At 33.1% G+C, this 21,617-nt stretch overlaps 2 protein-coding genes across 2 annotated transcripts in view; one reads left to right on the top strand and one right to left on the bottom strand.

Moving 5' to 3' along the window:
• The window catches only part of LOC140446197 (synaptotagmin-15-like), a 712,326-nt gene that overhangs the window by 238,649 nt on the left and 452,060 nt on the right, over positions 1 to 21,617 (bottom strand). The gene's annotated exons all lie outside the window — the stretch shown is intronic.
• LOC140446195 (deoxycytidylate deaminase-like) lies at positions 1,409 to 13,213 on the top strand. Its single transcript, XM_072538733.1, has 4 exons — positions 1,409 to 1,555; positions 4,871 to 5,079; positions 7,087 to 7,300; positions 13,013 to 13,213. The coding sequence occupies exons 1-4, from the start codon at positions 1,542 to 1,544 to the stop codon at positions 13,086 to 13,088; spliced, it is 513 nt and encodes a 170-aa protein (XP_072394834.1). The 5' UTR covers positions 1,409 to 1,541; the 3' UTR covers positions 13,089 to 13,213.

Genomic DNA, 21,617 nt, shown 5'->3' with positions numbered 1-21,617 from the left:
GGGTTTAGACCTGGACTTATGGGTGGCCAAGAAATAGGTGCGTCACCACGCCTTCCACCAGGATACTGACTGCAAAGGTATTCCTGGACTTCATTACTGTAATACGGTGGAGCGCCATCTAATAGAAACCACATATTTTGCCTTATTGCAATGTTCCCTTCTTCCAAATACTCTTGTAAATCGTTTGCCAAGAACTGCAAATAAGTATCACCATTTAAATTGTTGGGAAGAAATACTGGGCCTATTAGATTGTTATCCACAATTCCTGCCCAAACATTAACTTTGAAAGTCCTTTGAGATGATGAGTCGTTTTCTTGGCGTGAGGATTTTCGTCGGCTCAAATGTGCTCGTGATGATGGTTTGTTATTCCACTTCTACTGAAGATAGCCTCGTCGATAAACAAAATATTTCTAATAAAATTAACATTTCGAGTGTTTTCCATTAACAACCAATCGCAAAATCCAATCCTTTTAGGATAATCTTCAACCAATAACTCTTGAACCATTGTTAAGTAATAGGGTTTAAGCAGCTGATCCTTGAAACCCTTACGTGAGGAACATTTAGTTGAGCAGCTATTACCCTTGTACTTCTTGCTCCAGGGACTTCTTCAACGATTTCTAAAATGTCTTCATCAGTTGCATCTATTATTGGACGACCACTATTGCCAGCAACTTGCGGTTGGAATGTACCCGTTTCCCGTAAACGACGATGAATGGTCAGTAATCATCGTCTATCGGGTGTATTTCTATTGGGGTATTTTACTGCATAACGCCTTGCGGCTGCTGCACTATTTCCTTGACATTCACCTACGATATTCCCGATAGTCTATTGAAATCATAATTTAATCTGATCCAACTTACCCAAAGGTAAATGCATATCTGCCATTTCCTGAAATGTGTAATTGTAATATCAAAATTATTAATAATAATCTTATTCACACAATAAATGATAGCTTCAAATTATTGACTATTATTGATGGAACTGTTTGTAATTATTGTATCCGTAGAAACTAATTGTAATTTTATGGCCAACTAGGAAAAAACTAGTTTTTCGAAAATGTAATAAGAGGCAAAAAAGTTTTAAAAATAATGTGTTAAACTAATGATGCCACAGAATTCATTTGATTTGAACGTACTCAAAAGTTTGGGGGGATTTAGGGCTGCACACCCTCCTTAAATTTTTTCTGTGCGCTTAGATTTTGTTGTTTCTTTTGTATGAAAAATGCTTTCAGAACAAGAAAGTAACGTGTCCATTTTTATTACAAAATGTCAAGTAGTTTAGGAGTGCAACAAAACAATTTTTATTTTGTAACTTCAAAGGGCTGTAACTTTTTTTGTGTACACTTTTGTACTAAGGTAAGTTGGATTCAATCAATTTATTTTTGTCCCCGGAATGGGGGAATTACTCTATCAAGTAATTAAGATGCATCTTATCAGTATCATAGCAACTGATCTAATCAGGAAATTGTATAAATGTGAGTATAAATATAGTATAAATGTATTAAAAGTATAGGAAATAAAATTAGTTTGTGTACAGTAGCAATGGCAGGCAGAAGGTGAGATATTCTTATATTATATACTATTGTCACTTTAAGTATAACATTGTTGGAATGAAATGATAAAATTTAATAATGAAGAATGGCAGAGTAAAACATATCCGGGTAAAATTAGTGATATTAGTAATATGGTAAATTTTCGTATAAATTGTAGATAGCATTCATTTTCAAGAACAATACAAAAGTTGTCTGAGGAAAAAGGCATTTCTAAAAGAACAATGTCATCCTCATCATCAACTTAGGTCTCCCTTAGCTCTTTTCATCTGTCTTTATCTTGTGCTGCTCGCATTAGGCTACTGCTAACATACTTCAGGTCGCCAGTTCATTTGGTTGGTGGACGTCCTCTCTCCCGTAGTGCTTCTTGTCTTGGTCTCTGGTCGACAATACGTTTTGTCCATCGGTTGTTTGATAATAACAGATCCCTTTTCGATTTTTAGCAGAATACCTGAAACCTATTTTTCATAATGATCTGCATCCATGTCCTCATGGTAATCTCCATAATGCATTTAAACCTCCTTCAACAAATCCTGAGTTGCTACCAATATGGCAAATAATAAGGCGCTTTCCTTTTCCGGATGGGGCTTTAAACCTGTCGACAAACCAATTACGAAAGCTTGTCGTTTACTTTTCACATTTAAATTCTGCCATATTTTTGTCACGTCCTTCATTTAACCATATTCCGTCTGTATATGTTTTTTTCCGTCTCTTCGAAATTCTGTTATTTGTTTCAGATACTTTCTGTGCCATAAAATAATTTCTTATTTTTTAATAGGGGTACTATTCCTCTTTTTCTTGAAATACCTTTAAAGTTCATTTTATCTTAAGTACGTGACAAAACACGTCTTGATATTTTTGGAATATTTTTATTAGATCGTTGTTTGTAGTCAGCCATTTTCTGTATAGTTGCTTTTTTTCTTCAATTATTCTTTTTGTTGGTTCATTTATTTCATAATAGTGCTGTTTAGTTGTTATATGTTCTTTTTCCCCAAGGGCTTCGAATGCTGCTTGCTTTATACTCGCCTTTATATGCTCGTATATTTCTTCGATGTTGCCGTATCTAACTTCTATTAATTTTTGGTCTAGACGTTGTTGGTATAGTTCTCTTATTGATTGTTCTTGGAGTAGTTCTATATTGTATTGTTTTTCTCTTATAGTGTTCAACGGTTCTTCTGTGGAGGGGGTCTTGTTATGTTTCCAATTAATGCCCATTTTTGCTGTCAGTAGTCTATGGTCCGTTCCACATTCTGCTCCTCTTTTGACTCGTACATCTTTGATCTTTATTGTGGTATCTTGTTAGATTATTATGTAGTCTATTATCGATTTCAGCTTTTGTGTTTCTTGCGTCCATGTATATTTATGAATATTTTTATGTCTGAAGAATCCGTTGGTGATTTTTAGGTTGTTTAGTTCGCATAATTCAATCAGACGTTCTCCGTTATCGTTTTGTTCATCCTCTCCAAATCTCCCCACTACTTTATCGTTTTCTTTCCTTCCGGTTCTGCCGTTAAGGTCTCCTGTTATAATTATCTCCACGTTCTTTTTAATTAGCTCTATTTGATTTTGGAGTTGTTCAGTGAAATGTTCTTTTCCTAGTCTCGGAGAATCATCTGTTGGTGCATATACTCCGAGTATCACTGTCTCTTTACCGTATATGTCTATATGCATTTTAATTATTCTCTCGTTGATTGGTTCCCATGTTCTAACCCTGTTCTGCCACTTATTTTTGATTAGTATTCCTACTCCTGCCTTTGCTCTACATTCTTTATTAACTCCGCTCCAGCAGTGGATATGGTCTTCTATTGTTTCTGTTCCATTTCCTTTCTTTTTGGTTTCTGTTGTTACTAGTATGTCGATGTTGCTTTCTTTAAACTCTTTGATCACTTCCGTCGCCTTTTTGTTCCATCCTTGTATATTCCATGTTGCACATATGAATGTGAATGTTCTATCTTTTCTATGTTTCGATTTCTGGTTGAGCTTTGATAAGACTGGGTCTTCCGAACTCTTCACAACATTGCCCCCCCGTATCCGATGGGGCTCCCTCTATCAGAGGTGTGGATTTCCACCCGGGGATGTGTTTCCGTATTTGGCTTTTTCATCTTGCGATTTTCGTTCTTCTTACCCTTACGTTTTTCTGTGTGTTAGGTTGCTAATTCCTAACGCCACAACCCCCGTTTGGAGAACCTTTTCTTCAGCCGCCCATTCTGGATCAGACGCTGTTGGTTCTTCCGCCCTCTTGACCATTGTGACTTTTCCAGCCATCCTCTGCTCTCGAGACCGTTGACCGGTTTTAGATACAGAAGAAGATCTATAGATTGATGACAACGTAACAATCAAAGGAAAGGATAAATTCAAATACCTGGGGTTTATAATCACGAAAAAGGCAACAACAGAGGAAGAAATTACACAAAGATTAGGACAAACAAGAACAGATATCCGACAACTTAACTCAGTATGGTGGGATAGACACCTAAATATGAAGACAAAAACGCAGATTTATAAAACATTAGTGCGAAGTATTATGACATATGGGGCCGAAAATTGGATCATAAACAAGAAAAACAGCAGTAAGATAATAGCAACAGAGATGGAATGCCTGCGAAGATGCTGCAGAGTAACAAGAATGGATAGGAGAAGTAATGACGAAATAAAGCAAAGAACATCAATAGAAACAGACATACTAACATATATAGAACAAAAAAGACTAAAGTGGTATGGACATGTAAGAAGAGCTAGCGACAGCAGATGGATAAAGAGAATAACCGAATGGAGCCCCATAGGAAGGAGGAAAAGGCAGTGAATACTGTAGAATCCCTAAATATATATATTTTATTAGATTGAAGAGAAGAAGCAATTTTTTTATAGTTGGTAATTCCTTTTTGAAATAAAACGCATGTACTACACGACGAATGGCCTGTTTGGTTGTATCATCCAATTTTATTTGTTTCCTTCCTCTTGTCTCAACCTTCAAAGTATTGTTATCGTTTGTTTCACCGTCTGCTTTAATCACTGTGTAGACACTAACTTCGGAAACTTTTATCAAAATACTACATAATGTAACTACATCGCTTACATTCATAGTTTTTTCTCTGGCTTGAACTCCTTCAAACACATTTTCAATCATAGTTTTTTTTCGCTTGTTAAATTTTGATGTTTCAATTTGATGCACGGTTCACTATACTACTGGCAGTCATATTTATTATTTGTCACCAATTTGAATTAAACTAAATTACTCACAATTCACAAAAAGTAAACGTATAAGCTCCTTCACTAGCCCCTGAAACCACTACCAACTATCTTAAATTATGAATATTGCAGCGAATATTTGAATACCGAGGCATTTTTTATGGAAGTTGCCAAATTAGCAGCCCAAAGAAGTAAAGATCCGGAAACTCAAGTGGGTGCGTGTATCATAAAAGATAATAAAATTGTGGTTGGTATTGGTTATAATCACATGCTCAAAGAGTCCAATGAATTTTCATGGGCGAGGAAAAAGGAAAATCCCTCTAATAATAAACACATATTTGGTAAGTATACATAAATATACATTTATGTTTACATTTCGGTGATACTTCCGTAGTCCGCAACAACGCAGTGTTGCACGATTTTAAATATATAATATATTCCACAAGTATTAATGCAATATTAAAAGTTTATTCAGGTTAAAAGTATTTCCACTTTTACACTTGATCACTTATCTCCTATCAGTAACTTTTTTCGCCTTTATTCGTGACACGAATATGAATATATCCAAACACAATGTATTAAACTTCTAGATAATTTTTGCAATTTTGTTGAGATCAAACATGAATTAATTGTGTCTTTCCGGCTATTTCGTCGACAAAAAAAATCTTAACCCATTCGCTGCCAAACATGAACTGAACGTGCAACCATATCCTAAATCAGTCACGGCCCGTATCAGTGGAAGTCCAGTAAAAAAGTTGTCAATAAAAAAGTAAAATTTTTGATCTGCAAAATTATGCTTCAGTCTCTCGGCCAAAGTTGTAACTACAGATCCACCTAGCCCCAAGTTACTCTCTTCTCGTAAGATTCTTTTCCCTTGGTAAGGTTTGGCACCCACAAGATAACCATTCGATACATTTTCAGACTAAAGTTTAAACTAATAGGTTTCCCTTGAATACGCTGTTTACAGCTATGGTAGCTGTAGCACGGTACCATGGATTCATCATAAGATACCGATATGGTTTCACCAACTAGCAAATATTTTATAAATGGATTGTTTAAATGTTCTATGAGTGGTATTATTTTAGCAAACTTATCATACTTATCATTTTTTTGTAGCTGAGTGTTATTTGAAAAATGTAAACTTTGCATAATTTCTCTAAATCTATTTCTCGACATTGCTTTGGCGATTGCTTCGTTTCTAAGATCCAGATCCAAACTCTAGTACATATCTTTTCTGAGCCTTTGAGAATAACCAGAAATCGGTAGTATTGCAAAGAATACTTTGAGTTCTTCAATCGTAACCTCAAATGATGTGTTTGCATTTTGTGCATACTTTATAGTCTCGTTTTTTATATATTCAAACAAATTCTCACATCAAAAAAGTGTAAAGACATCGATAGTACTTTAACAGTGAACATTATTTCAATTTAATAGTGAGATATGTTTTCAATGTTTATCTTTGGACAAGTCACCTCTTTTTCAGTTGTTTTGTCTATTTGATTTATTTTCTCTTTTATTAGATTAAGCCACATTTATTAGAAGTTCATTATCGTTCATCGAGAACACATCTTTAGCCTCTTGTAAATCACATTGAAAAATAAGAGTTGCCTCGGCTGGGGCGTTCAGTTTCTTTGACGAAAACATCAGAAAAATCATTGAAATTCGTATCATCCGATGATTCAGAATCTCCATCAGATCTTCAACTATCTTCAACTGGAGGATAAATGTATATATCTGCAGAATCAAACTGCTTCTCATTTAGGTCATCGATTAGATTGTTCATAGTGTCAGCTAAACAACTCGTTTTCTTTCCATAAAATGGAAGTCAAGCAAAGCGGTTAAGCATTTAGATAATACAGATATACTGTATAGGCTTATAATATTACTTAAACTTAACCCGATCGCAATATTTCACAACAAAAGATAATCAAGCTAGCAGAACTGCACCTTCCTTAAAATTTTGATATAAATCACACAACAAAAGTCACTTATACTGACTATATTGGAACATTGCAGCGAATGGGTGAACGAAATTAACTTCCAGACTCAACAGTTGTTACCAGATGATGTGGTATCTTTTAAATCAATCGACAGTATTGTTAATGAAGACGAAGCCGTAAATTATACAAAAGAATTTTTAAAATCTTTGGATATACTGGGGATGAGAATGAAAATTTGTTTATATTGCTAATAATTCTTATTATATATATATATATATATACATATATATATATATATATATATATATATATATATATATATATATATATATATATATATAATAAGAACTATGCTAACAAATTGTCATTGTCCAATATTTTATTTCCTTACTTAATTCTTTATTTTAGTTATCCATGCTGAAACGTGTGCTATAATAAATAAAACTGTTGATGATATTAATGGCTGTACCATTTACGTCACTTTATTTCCCTGCAATGAATGCGCTAAAGCTATAATAGAAGCAGGGATTACAGAAGTTGTTTACTTATCTGATAAATATGCCAAGAAAGAATATACAATAAACGCAAAGAAAATGTTTGACAAGGTTGGCGTTTCCTATAGGTAAGTATTAAAAGCCGATTACAATTCTTAAGGTATTTGCAAAGAATTTAATTTTTTATTATAGATCTAATAAACCAATTAGTTTAAAGGAAACCAAATGTTTAAAAGAGAACAATAATTAACCCTTATCCGGGCAACACATTTTACTTACGTAATCGGGAAACTCTGTTCTTGAATGTACTATTGATATTTACCCATACATTTCTAATATTCTATTTTGATTTTTTATTAAAGTTAAATTTAAATTGTCTAGATTAAAAAAAAGGTGCTACTATAGTATGAGGTTGTAACGAATATTTTGCCTACCACATAGGGTATTACTATGAGGGGTTGAAAATTGGAAACAGAAATTATTGGGGTAGAGATAGGGCAAGCAAAGCAAATCGAAACTTATGCGAACGGCGCTCCGGGTTTATTGGCTGATGGAGAGCTGTAGTCGTGGATAAGTGAATGAAACAGGAGAATTGGATTGGAGCAACTATAAAAAATGAAACAAAGGGGTACTTACATGGATCTCCTATAACAAACAGACAAACAAAACACAAGAGTTCCCTCTAGCTATTTGAAATGGGACGCCGCTTCGAGGAAACTTCCTGCTGGAGGAAAGAAAAGGTCCCAAAAAACACAAAAAAGAGTTAGGAGACTTTTTTTTAATAAATAGACAAAATGTTTCAGAGAAATAAATTAAACATTTATTGTTGTCTCACCACAAACAGTAACAAATACAGATAATGCAAAAATAATTACTATATATAGTTACAAAGATTTATACAAAAATAACAAAGAAGAAAACTTACATATCCTATCCGTTGACAACATCCGTTTAAAAGTGGGAATTTTTACAAAACTTAAAAAAAAATAGTTACTGGGCTATAAACTGTGGCAGAAATAATTTATTACAAATAAAGAAATATCTTTAAAATGTTGTAACATAGAGGTTAACCGTTTTCTAAAAACAAAACAAACTAATGTCAAAAAATAAAAGTAGCTGTCAGATGTCAATACTTGAAATTTAAAACTGAGAATACTTATGACAGCTACGGCCGCGCCCTAACACATATAATTGTAATTATTATAATTTCTTTAATTTGTGAAAGCAATTATTATTATTATTAAAAAATTGGGTGTGGCAGTCCAGTGGGACTGCCGGTAGAAGTTACACTTCTATAAACGCGTTCGCCGTTATAGTACATCCACTAATAATTTTCCAACATAAACATGTCTCATTCTGGTATCAAAGAGACCGCCTTTCAAATCAAGGTTGTCAGACATATTTCCTAAAATTCCTAAGGTTATATTTAAAAAATATTCTCTATTCCCTATTCGTTATTATTCAATTGCTAGTCAACGAACGACACTCTTAAAAAATAATATAAACATATTCTCAAAAAATATATATATAAATTAATTAACTAGGTACTAATATTTCCATGGACTCTTCACTACTGAATTAAAGCAACCGTGAACTTTGTATATATTACTTATATTCTAAGTAATTTTCGAATATTGGCAACATTGTAGTCTGGAGAGAATTTGAACGTTCGACGTTGCCCTGTTGGTGAATTTAGCGGTAATACTTTTATAGATATAATGATCGACTTTTAAGAAATCAGACAACTTAGAATCCAAGTTCTCAAAAACGGTTTCAAGAATTGTATTATTTTTTTCCAAATTTCATTGATTTTATACCTTACCCGGAAACATGAAAAATTGCAGATATATTAATAATGGTATTAAGGTTATATTCACTAATTTTAAACTCATGCATTATGGCAACAGCGCGAAGCGCAAAGCCGTAAATTCTAATGAACACCTGTTGTCTGGCTCTGTGACACCCTAAAATATTTCCTTTTGCAGAGGCGGAGGCTTATTATAAGGTATAGGTAATATAAGTTATAAGTAATATTATATTTTTCTAGGATGGCATTTTTTAAGATGCATCAACTTCTGTGTTATCAATAAATAATGACAATTATGTTAATGACAGCTCTGAATAAAAAAATAAAGATTTGCACGTACAATCCCAAAGAATAGTTTTAAATATGTATGAGTGTTTGAAAAAAGAAAATATTGGGATGGCTGATAATGCAATTGTTTCGAGAATTGATGTATTAAAAAAATCGGGTATAAGACGATATATACAATTATTAAATTAGGCACAGTTACAGATCATTCCTTAAAACGAAAGCGACCAAATAAAAAATTGGGTAGGATTGACACTGCTGCAAAAGACGTTATTCAGCGAACAGTTTACAATTGATAATGCAATTGTTTCGAGAATTCATGTATTAAAAAAATCGGGTATAAGACGATATATACAATTATTAAATTAGGCACAGTTACAGATCATTCCTTAAAACGAAAGCGACCAAATAAAAAATTGGGTAGGATTGACACTGCTGCAAAAGACGTTATTCAGCGAACATTTTATAATTTTTACAAAGAAAATAGAGTGCCTACTTTAGAACTGATTCGTGAAAAATTAAGAGATTTCCCTGAATATAATTATATATTCCGCCGAATTCAGTGATTGTTATGGATAATGCGTCGGATCATTCCCGCATATTAAATAAAATACCTAATAATAACACGAAAAAGGACGAAATTTTAAAATTTATGCAACTTAAAAACATCACTGTTCCTAAAAAGATTCCAGTAAAGAAAGAATTAATTAGAATGATCAAAAGTCGAAATTTTAAAAACGAATACGTTATTGACACCATTTGCAGCAGGCACGGCCATACTCTTTTGCGATTACCCTCATACTATTGCATTTTTAATCCAATTGAAATGGTTTGGGATACCGTAAAAAAACGATTGCGAAAATATAATCAGTCCCCAACATTAAGAGCAATGGCCATTGAGAATATTCGAGAAATAATTAGTGGCATTAATAGCGATGTGTGGAAAAATTGCGGAGCTCATGTTGTAAAAATAGAAAACGAATATCCTGTTTTACCGGCAATAGCACCAATAGTTATCCAACCTGGGAACGATTCGACTTCAGAAGACTCTGACGATTCTTTTCAGTCCTTCTAATTAATTTCTTTACAGCTATCGCGATGCATCTTGAACACTAGTATTCATTATTATACAGTGTGTCGCATTTAAGATGAAGACACCTCTATATATCAGCTACTAAAATACATACAGATTTGACATTTTGCACAGTCATACATGTTGATAGTGCACATTTTTTTAAGATAGTCATCTGAAATTTAAATTTTAAACGCGGCTTACTGCGAATCCACAAACAGGGTAAATTTTCGATATTTTGCTTCGCGTTAGAGAAATCGGAAAAACTTATTTGGAAAAGTTGTTCCACTTATTGTAACCGCACATACCAAATTTCATGACAAAATTCGCAATTTTAGTTTTTCAGTATTATTTGTAATCTCGATCCTAAATCTACAATTGGCTGTCTAAAGATGCATCTCGGGACAGCCAACTGTCCGTTTTAGAATCCTGACTACAATTGAAGAGCTTATTTCCAAAGTGTCTTACATCCATATAATGAAATCCATGAAATTATAGATTTTCATACAAATTTAACATACAAATTATACAATTTTACAATTTTCATATGCACTTTTAAATGGTAAATAAGAAGTTTACATAAAACAGAAGTTTTGTTTAAAAACAGAAGTTTTGTTTTGGTACATATAACTTTATTCTAGACTTGAAGAAATCTATAAAGTTTAAAAAAAGAAAATTTAAAAAATCGAAATTTTGGATTTAAGACACTTTGGAAATAAGCTCTTCAATTAATGAAAAAAGTAAAAGTGCGAATTTTGACATAAAACTTTGTTATGTGGGGTTATAATAATATTTGGAACATCTTTTCCAAATAACTTTTTCAGATATCTCTAACTCGAAGCAAAATATTGAAGATTCACCCTGTTTGTGCATTAACAGTAGGCCGTGTTTAAAAAATAAATTTCAGTTGACTATCTTAATTGCTGGATAGACAATCTTTTAAAATTTTCTGACAGAATGAGCCATTATTTACAGATAATTGTAAAAAAATATTATGGTTTATGTAAAAACTAAATAATAAGTCCAATATTCTTATAAATCACTAAAATTAACAAGCTTTAATTTGAAAGAATTAATTTGTTATTTATTCGATGTTGTGAGCCCGCTCCCATTTGAAAAAAAAACTGATTCTGTCCTTTGAAGAGTCCTATTCAAAAATGCTCCGTTTAAACAAATCGAAGGTTGAAGGGTGCCGGACATTTTTGCAGGAAACAATTCAAATTCAAAAGATCACCTTTTTCTGCTACGGAAAATATTGCTCCGATTTCTCACCAAAATCAATGTTGATACTTTAGTTTAGATACTCTTGAATCTCAAAAATACTCATTTACATATTTTTCAAGCCTCGAAAATGCATATTAGGTATCGCATTTTTCGGATTTTAAATCGCCTATATCTCCAAAACTATTAACTTTTGAGAAAAATGACATAGATCTTATTTAGAGTCACCCAAAAACCTAAAAAATATTTTTTGGAGCACAAAAGGTGATATTTTGAATTTGTTTAAAAAATTGTTTAAACAATTTCTGCCCAAAAATTGAGAAATTTTCCTGAATATAATTATGTAAAAATTAATAAAAATTATATGATTTTTCTTGAAATATGCGTTTGATAACTGATCCCTTTTCTTAATTTCCACGCCAATGGTCGGCATTGACATCAAAGAATCTCAAAAGCCGACGCTTGGCAAATTGACGATGGAAAAAGTATACAAATTTATTTGAGAGTCAATCTGCACAATCATTACATATGTAATGCTATAGGTAAGACATAGCAGAAAGAGAAACATAATTAATAACAACTTAATATTGTTCTGAAGCTATTTTCTTGTGGCATTTTAAATTAATTACTATTTAAATGGGAATAAGCCACAACTAAAGGTTAAAATACGTTTATTGACGTTTCAATTTCCCCTTCGGAAATCGTTATTGAACTCGCTTAAACTCAAACAAAATTATTATGACTCAATAGGTATTTTCAATACCTATCAAACGAGGTATCGCCACAGAATAATAAACAATCAGAATGCCCACTCTGCTTGAAAAAATAAGTACGCGCATCTCGTTCGCTCAGACGGAATCAGCCATGTTTTAAACGGAACCAGTGCTGTTCAGTGACATTTTATCTGGTGTGCATAGACAAATTAACCCGGTTTAATTTATTTACGGCAACTACGGATATAATATGCACTATTTTATTCGTACTTTTAGTTGAAGAATAGATTAAATTATTTCAAAATGTTTTAATTGTACTAAATTATTAATTTCTAAAAATTTAAATTACAGTTCTGTCGTAGCTTGTCACAAATTTCTCAATTCGAGTCTGTTTCCGTCTAAAACATGGCATTCGTTATACTGACAAACTTCAAAGACGGCATCTGAGAGTGGACATTTTGATTGGTATTTATTCTGTGGTATCGCCATAAGGTCCTATTTAAAATTATCTGTCACATTTGCGCTGTAACGTCATCTGTCACTATTACTTCACTTCTTATGACTAGTTAAGAAGCCTACGTTTGTTTATTATTTCCCTCCAAATTTCACTATTGTAACAATAACCGTTTAAAAGGTACGAGGGGGGAACGGACTTTTGACTAGCACTGTATAATTCAAATGCATATGATGAATGTCATAATTACTTGTTTTTAAAGTTAAACACTTTAAATATTTATTTTAGGCAATATGTGTTCAAGCGGGGACTAGCAGAGACTGATGTGAAAGAAGAGAGTTGTACTAAAAGAAGAAAATTATAATAGATTAATATAAAAAAAGTATTATCAATTTTTTCTCTACTTTTGTTCAATTTATAATTTTAGCCAGGTGTCGGAATTCTAATATGTAAATAAATGAAATATCAATAAATATATAATAAATATAATAGTTAATATGTAAAATATCTACAAATTAAGCAATATTTTGTTAACACCTAATCTGACAGAGAAGGCCCTACAATTGAAATTACAATAGAACACAATACAATCACGATAACTGTTAGGATTATATGCAAATTGCATATACGTGCTTTTTTTGCATATTTTGTCAGTTTTTGAAAAAAATGCGTATTTTGATTATGCAATGATTTTAATTTACCCGCATATTATGGTCATCTTTATACCCAAAAATTATATTTAATAGTTCCCTCTGATAAGGTCAAAGAATTTAAGGAATTTCCAAGTTGAATGGTCGGATTCAGGTAATTTTTTAACCCAATCTCACTGTGGTCATTAGACAACGGCCCTGATTCTAATTAAGATTTCGACTCAAAACATGTCGAAATTAATATGGCGACGTCGAAATGCGACTTTGCGAGCCTTGTGGATTTCAGCTGAACTAACCAAACGACGTCACTAATTTTCGATTTATCGAAATTAATTTCAACTTCAAGAAAGTGGTTGAAATTTTATTTCGAGTCGAAATTAATCTGACATGACTGGCTGGACTGGGAGAAGTGAACTTGGGTTCAGTTTAGGTAGGCGGTAATGTGTTTTGATTCTTGCAAGGAAAACTGAGGCAAAAAGTATTAATATGGCTGCGTTTTACGGAGATGTGCTGGTTTTGGAGGAATTAGAGAGGACAGATATCCGACGCCCACAACGGAGGATAAGAAGAATGCTACGGAATACTCAAAATCCTTTTTCACTTAAGTGTTGCTCAATTTAGCCAGCAATTCCGGCTTAACAAACAAGCTGCAAATTATTTGATAAGGGTATTAAAAACATATTAGGAGGAGGGTGTTTATGCCTCTAGGATACCCAAAATGTTTAGGGTAATATTACTAAGCTGCAGTAAATTTAAAAATATATAAGAATATAACCACTCTTAGTGGTTATATTAACCTTAGTGGTTATAACTTAAGGATCTCCCACATCGCCTTTTTTCTTTCATTGCCATATTTTCTTTCACAAAATATAATTGAGAATGGCCACTATTTATGATTTAACAAATCATACAAGAAAAAATAGACGTTCACGTAACGTAAACAAAACAAACATTCAACAAGCGTAGTGCAGCGTGCAGCCAATAAACAAGACGGCCAACCCAAATTTTCAGCAGTGTCAAAATGATACAGTAAATATCCCCAGTTTTAAGTACAATCGAAATGAATGAGAATCGCTAGCGATTGCGACTGTCATGGCGTAGTCGCTTTTAAATTTCGACATCAAAATGAAATAGAATCAGGGTCAACAATAGAGTATTTACAAGGGACTATTTATTTTTATTACTGTTATCTAAATGACGTTTATAATAATGAATGAGACACTGTATTTGTAAATAATTCTACTATTGTTAGAAAATGAACAATCACATACTATTTTAAGGAGGTTTTTATGATCTTATAATACGGTTGTTAGTTTGCACATTAAATATTGGATAGGCATAACTAGACTCAGGTTAATATTTTCAGTTTGTCGAAAAGCTTTGGTGTGTTAATATATATATATATATATATATATATATATATATATATATATATATATATATATATATATATATATATATATATATATATATATATAAATATATATATATATATATATATATATATATATATATATATAAGTTCGAATTATCGGGTAATGTGGTCTGTAATGAAAATCTTTCGTTTTTCTAAATTACTCAATATTTCGCCATTTATTTAACAGCTTCTTCAGGAGTAAACTAAAACAATTTGAACATTACAAAAAATGGCGTACAAATACATTTTAAAACACTTACAGAAGTTAAAAGATTTCGCAAATAATTTCGGTCTACGAGACAGTTCTTCAGAAAATAAAATCTTCAACTGGCGAGAAAAACTTCTACATCGTTGTGGATGAAAGTACCGATGCTTGTGGCAGATATATCGTACATCTGATGATTGAAGCACTTCAAGAAAATAATTCTACAAACGCATACTTAATAGCTTCGAAGCAGTTGGATAAAACCAATAATGTGATGATATCCAGATTTATACAGCAGTCTTTATCAAGCTTCTTTCTTCCATACCCAGTGCCAGAAGAGAAGTTGTTGGTGCTTCTCTCTGATGCCGCATCCTATATGGTAAAAGTAAGATAGAATCTTAAAGTATTTTATCTCAATTTGGTGCATTTTAGATGTCTTCTGTACGGGATAAACCGAGTAGAAAAAACCAGCAGAACAGAATTTCCGTTAGTAAATAAGCTAATTTCAAATGTTAAAAAAGTATTCATCAAAGCCCCTCTAAGAGTACAGATGTATAGGAAGAGACTGCCTTGAGTTAGTTTACCACCAGAAACCGTAATTTACGCTGAACATTTTGATACCGTTAAAGACTTAATGTTGTACATGAAGGACGACGCGCAGAGTATCGTTTAAAGTAAAGACTTTAGTGTAGCTAAAGTGCACTGTGCAAGTGTAGCTAGAGATTTACTTTATAATAATATTAAAGTTAATTTTGGCTTTCTATTAAATATGATTACATGGTTAGAGAATGGACAATTAAATTTAACAGATTCCATTAGTACCATTGAAACTTTTATGGCTAAGTGTGGCAACGTTCCATGTAAAGTTGGAGATCAAATAAGGAGCAAAGCGGAAGTGACTTTATCAAAGAATGAAGGGTTTAAATTTTTAAAAATAGTCAAAAATATCTACAAAAATAAGTCTTTTGACGAACATGTACCATGGCCTTATAATATACTGCCAAAACTTCAATATTGTCCAATTACGTCAGTAGACGTTGAAAGAACCTTTCCTATGTCTAAATACATTTTTATCGATAGTAGACAATCATTTTTACTGAAAAACTTCGAAAAGTATCTTGTTGTAAATTCAATGACAAAACATCAGAATACACCACAAAGATAAAAGTCGAAAGCTTATAGGATGACTCCACAAGATACCATTTCCAAAAAATAATTTTTTTTTTTTTACTAAAGACACAGAAGTGTACTTACATTAAAATCTGGTCAGTAAGACCAATTATCAATTTGTTTCTAACTTAAATTACTAATGAAATGTTAAAATTAGGTGTCTACTCACTAGTATCTTTCCTATTATTTCTAATAACTAGCATTAAATTTAGCATGCATACTCGCACAACACTTTGCTCTGCTTTTCACTCACTCATTATACCAGTTCAAAAGACTTTGTTCTTTTGAGCCTTCTCTCTAGGTTCGTATTGTCGAGAAGCTGGATAGTCTCGACGTTTACATGATGATGGAGTCGTTGTTCATGGCTCCCTGCAAATTTCTTGATTATTTGATTGACGTCTTTCATCTTGAGGTCCCGGTGAAGGCCGTTGTTCCTAACGTACCAAGGCGCATCTACGATGTTCCTCAGCACTTTATTCTGGAATATCTGGATTACTTTGATGTTACTAGGCTTGGCACAGCCCCACAGTTGGCAGCCATAGGTCCATACTGGTCTCAGTATTTGTTTATAGATTAGGAGTTTATTATTTATGGATAGAGAGGAATGTCTTTCCATCAACCAATACATTTTCTTGTAGCGGATGCCTAGTTCTTCTCTTTTCTTCTTTACGTGAGCTTTCCAGCGAAGTTTCGCATCAAGAGTGATCTCCAAGTACTTTGCTGATGTTGCAATAGGCACTTGGACATCATTTTTTGGTCCATTCATGGATTTTATTTATTGAATTTTGTAGTTTTTCTGTAGCTTCTTCGACGGTGTCACTTACAAAAAAGAATAACCAAAAAAAGCAGAATCACATATATCACAGAAAGTGATGGAGTCGAAGGAAGCTATGCAAAAATTAAGTCTAATATCTTAGCTTCGGCCAATGAAGTTCTTTGTGAAAGAAATATAAATTAAAATAAATCGTTCCCAAGGCGAAGAACTCCATGGATTTGTAGAGAAGAGAAGGAAAAATGTAAAAAAAAGAAAAAAGCTTACCCGAAATACATGTCAACCAAAACACAAGAGGCATACCATAATTACAAGACCATTAGAAACGAAACACATGCACTTATAAGAAAAATAAAAAATGATCATTGGAAATGCTTTTCGAAAGAAATAGAACATGAGTGTTATGGTCTGCAAAAGAAAATATTGTGCTTTATGAGAGGTCAAAGAACGGACGTAAAGAAACTAATCGAACCAAAACACATAGAAAATGATACGTGGATTGACTACCTAAAATAGCTCTATGCAGAGAAAGAACAAACGACACTAGAACAGGAAACATCAGAAATTATCACAAATGAAGAACTTAATATAAATGTACAGGAAGTTTAAAAAATACTTGAAAATCTGAAGAACAAAAAAGCAGCAGGTAAATACGGGATACCAAACGAATTACTGAAATATTGTGGAGCAGCAATGACGGAACAATTAACAAAATTAATTAAAAAAATTATAAAACACAATAAAATACCGGAAGAATGGAGGACGAGCGAACTAATTCCACTATTTAAAAAAGGAGATAAAAAACAGCCAGAAAACTACAGAGGTATAAACTTGTTAAGTACAAGTAAGCTAAAACTTACAACTAAAATTTTACAAGTACATACTAATAAATCAGAGGATAAGTTTAGCAGATGTAGTAAAGATCCTGTATAGATGCAATATTCGTTATAAAGCAGATTACTGAGAAATCACTAGAATATAATAGACCAGCATTTCTGTGTCTGACCTAAAGAAAGCGTTTGACAGAGTAAGACCCAAAGATGTAATCCATCTTCTGTATAGTAGAGAAGTTCCCATATATATTATTAAAACTATCGAAAACATCTACCGAAACAACAAAATCGAGGTCAGCAGCGGAATAAAACAAGAAGCGAAATAAAACAAAATCATCAAAAGCGTTAACAAAGCAAGAGGATACAGAATGGGAAACAAAGAAATAACAATACTCTGTTACGCAGACGACGCAATATTGACAGCAAAAGATGATGATAGTCTACAAAGACTGGTCCCCAGATTTAACATAGCAAAAGAATTAATATGACAATCTCATCTCAGAAAACTAAAACATTAGTAGTAAGCAAAGAGCCAACCAGATGTAAAATAGAAATTGATGGCATCAGTATTGAACAACAGATTGAAATCAAATACCTGGGAATTACACTGTCTAGCTATGGAGACCTGAAAAAAGAAGTGAGAGATCAAGTACAAGAAGCAAACAGAATGACAGGATGCCTTAATAACACTATATGATAAAACATACACATTAACACTGAGATGAAGTCAAGAATTTATAAGGCCAGTGTAAGAAAAATAATGACATATGCCTCAAAAGCAAGACCCGATACAGCCATAACGCAAAGGCTACTAGAAACGGCAGAGATAACAGTGCTGAGAAGAGTTACAGGAAATACGTTGAGAGATCGAAAGAGAAGTGAAGACATTATAAGAAAATGTAACGAACAGTCTATAAATGAATGAACACAAAATAGAAAAAAAGAATGGAATAACCACATAGGCAAATGTAGGGGACCGGTGTCGTCAAAATAGCAAGAGATAAGTCACCAATCGGTAGAAGAAGTATCGGACGACCGCGCAAAAGATGGAGTGACAACCTTCCATAGAGGTATTAATCCGCCAATGAACAAGCAGAATTGCTTACAAAGAGAAAGAAGAAGAAGAAGTTCAAAAGACAAGTGTTTTAATCAATGGAAGCACTGAAATACTTCCTTTCAATGAAATAAAGATCGTGACAGACCGTAATACAAAGTTATCAGCCAATAGATTAAGAATAACATAGCAGGTTATCGAACAAGCTATGTTAGTAATTTCTCTGAGACAACACTTGCGCAAATGAAATGAAGCTGGATAGGACACGTGGCATAACAAGACAATGAAAGATAGACGAGAAACATTGTACATTAAAGACTACTCGAGCGGAGTCTTACTAGATGAAGATCACAAAAAACGGTGGCTACCAAATAGCACAAAACACAGAAGAGTGGAGAACTCAGTGGTCTTTGTACAGGAATGGATGCAAACAGGCTGAAGAGCAAAAAGGTAAGACAGGTTCGCAAAGTCAAAACTGAGGAGATTATTAGATGGATGAATCAAGCAATAGGACTGATCAGTATAATAAAAGACGCAAGCTTTTCTTCTTTTCTTCAAGATCTTCTTCTTTAAGTGCCGTCTTCCGATCGGAGGTTGGATATCATCATTACTATCTTTACTCTATCTACTGCTGCTCTGAAGAGTTCTATAGAACTGCATTTAAACCAGTCCCTTAAATCCTTCAACCATGACATTCTCCTTCTTCCTATACTCTTTCCTCCTCTTATCTTTACCTGTATTATCAGCCTTAGCAGTTCATATCGCTGTCCCCTCATTACGTGTCCCAGATATTGTAACTTTCTTATTTTTATTGTGTTTATTATTTCGCATTCTTTGCCCATTTCTCCAAATACTTCCGTGTTACTTTTCTTCTGTGTATATTCTATTCTAAGCATCCTCCTGTAACACCACATTTCAAAGAACTGTAATTTATTTATGTGTGCTTGCTTTAATGTCCAGCTTTCAAGTTCATATTGCAGTATCGAAAACACGTAGCATCTCAGTGCTCTTACTTCCAGTTCTAATCTAAGGTCTTTGTTGCAGAGAATTATTTTCATTTTTACAAACGCATTTCTTGCTATTTCTATCCTTGCTTTTATTTCGGTTGTTTGATCATTATTGTCTGAAATTCAGGTTCCTTAGTATTTGTATTTATCAACCTTTTCTATCGGTTCATTTCCCAAATGTAAGTTTGTTGGCATATTTGTTTTCTTTGTTATTATCATGTATTTGGTCTTTTTTATATTCATTTTTAGTCCATATTTTTCACAGAAACTGTTTGTTTTGTTTAGCAGTAATTGGAGTTGTTCAGCAGAGTTTGCTATAATCACGGTGTCATCTGCATTTCTTATGTTGTTAATAGATCTTCCATTAATAATTATTCCTTCACTTTGAGATAGTAATGCTTCTTTAAAAATGGTCTTTCTTCAAGATCCTTCGGTAAAATTAGGAGGCTCAAAATATGAACTTTTGAATCTGATCGTACAAGAACATGTTGTAATAGCAGAAGAAAATTGATTGCATTATTATTTAAACCTAATATTAATAGAAATAATATAGCGAACATGTTAGCCAACATAATATCAAACGTTCAAAAAACATCATGATGCTGGAAAAAATACATTGCTTTTAAGTTTAATATGCCGTAGTATGGAATTATTTATTTCTATTATTTCGTCTGCAGCTATAATGGACATTATGAAATGAAAGAAATGGACCTAACTGTCTATTAGTCTTTAATAATTTTTCTGGAATATCTGCTACACATATGTAGCTAGTAACATATAGCCACCTTTGGAATGGACATCTTTTGATGTAGGTGAAGTTAGCGTCATTTGTTTTATTATAATCCATGGTACAATAAACATACTATAGGTAGTTCTATAGGAAGAGGAATATTCAAAGCATTGTGGTAACGTAGAGCTTGATGGAGAACATTAAAGTTAATCTGGCTTGACAGGTTTGGACAATCAATAAATCCATGTATGATCTTATATACAAATATAGCTTCTGACATATCACGATAGTTCTTGAGTAAAGATAAATAATTATAATAAAGATAATTATTGTTCGATACAGGAATAATCAGGATGTTCAATAGTAGTGTGGACACGGTAAGCACGATATCTCAAAAATGTATGCTAGACTCTTTCTATGGTATCAATATTGTTCTGAAAATAGGGTGATCAAATAACTGAATAGTATATCAAAATAGTTCTAACTCCATCCATCCATCCAATGGCGCTACAGCCCAAATCGGGCCTTGGCCTCCTTCAACAGGCTTCTCCAACCATCTCTATTTACCGCTGTTCTTTTCCATGAACGCGTTCCCAGGCAGTTCCTGGCATCCTCATCGACTTCATCTTCCCATCTCTTTTTAGGTCTTCCAACAGGTCTTTTTCCCTGCATTCTTGCATTTAATAATTTTCTGGGGATTCTATTCTCATGCATGCGGACCACGTGCCCTGCCCATCGTAATCTCTGCAGTTTAGTATGTTGTGCTAGAGGTGGTTCGCTATATTGCTCGTATATTTCTCTATTGTACCTAATTCGCCAGTTGTTGTTTTCACTTATTGGGCCCAGGATCCTACGTAATATTTTTCTTTCAAACACATCTAATGCATTGGCAGATTTCTGTGTCACCACCCATGTTTCGCAACCATAACTTACTATGGGCCTGATTATTGTTTTATAGACCCGGAGTTTTGTTTTCCGGTGTACGTCTCGCGATTTGAATATGTGGCCCATCGCGAAATAGGCTTTATTTGCCAGCACAAGCCTTCTATTTATTT

This window comes from Diabrotica undecimpunctata, chromosome 7 (genome assembly GCF_040954645.1).
Source record: "Diabrotica undecimpunctata isolate CICGRU chromosome 7, icDiaUnde3, whole genome shotgun sequence".
NCBI lineage: Eukaryota > Metazoa > Arthropoda > Insecta > Coleoptera > Chrysomelidae > Diabrotica > Diabrotica undecimpunctata.
This window is presented reverse-complemented; position numbering and strand designations above follow the sequence as displayed.

Coding starts and splice junctions, on each gene's coding strand:
- LOC140446195 (XM_072538733.1), top strand. Junction 5,080..7,086: donor TAATAATAAACACATATTTG/GTAAGTATACAT, acceptor TCTTTATTTTAG/TTATCCATGCTGAAACGTGT. Junction 7,301..13,012: donor AAGGTTGGCGTTTCCTATAG/GTAAGTATTAAA, acceptor TATTTATTTTAG/GCAATATGTGTTCAAGCGGG.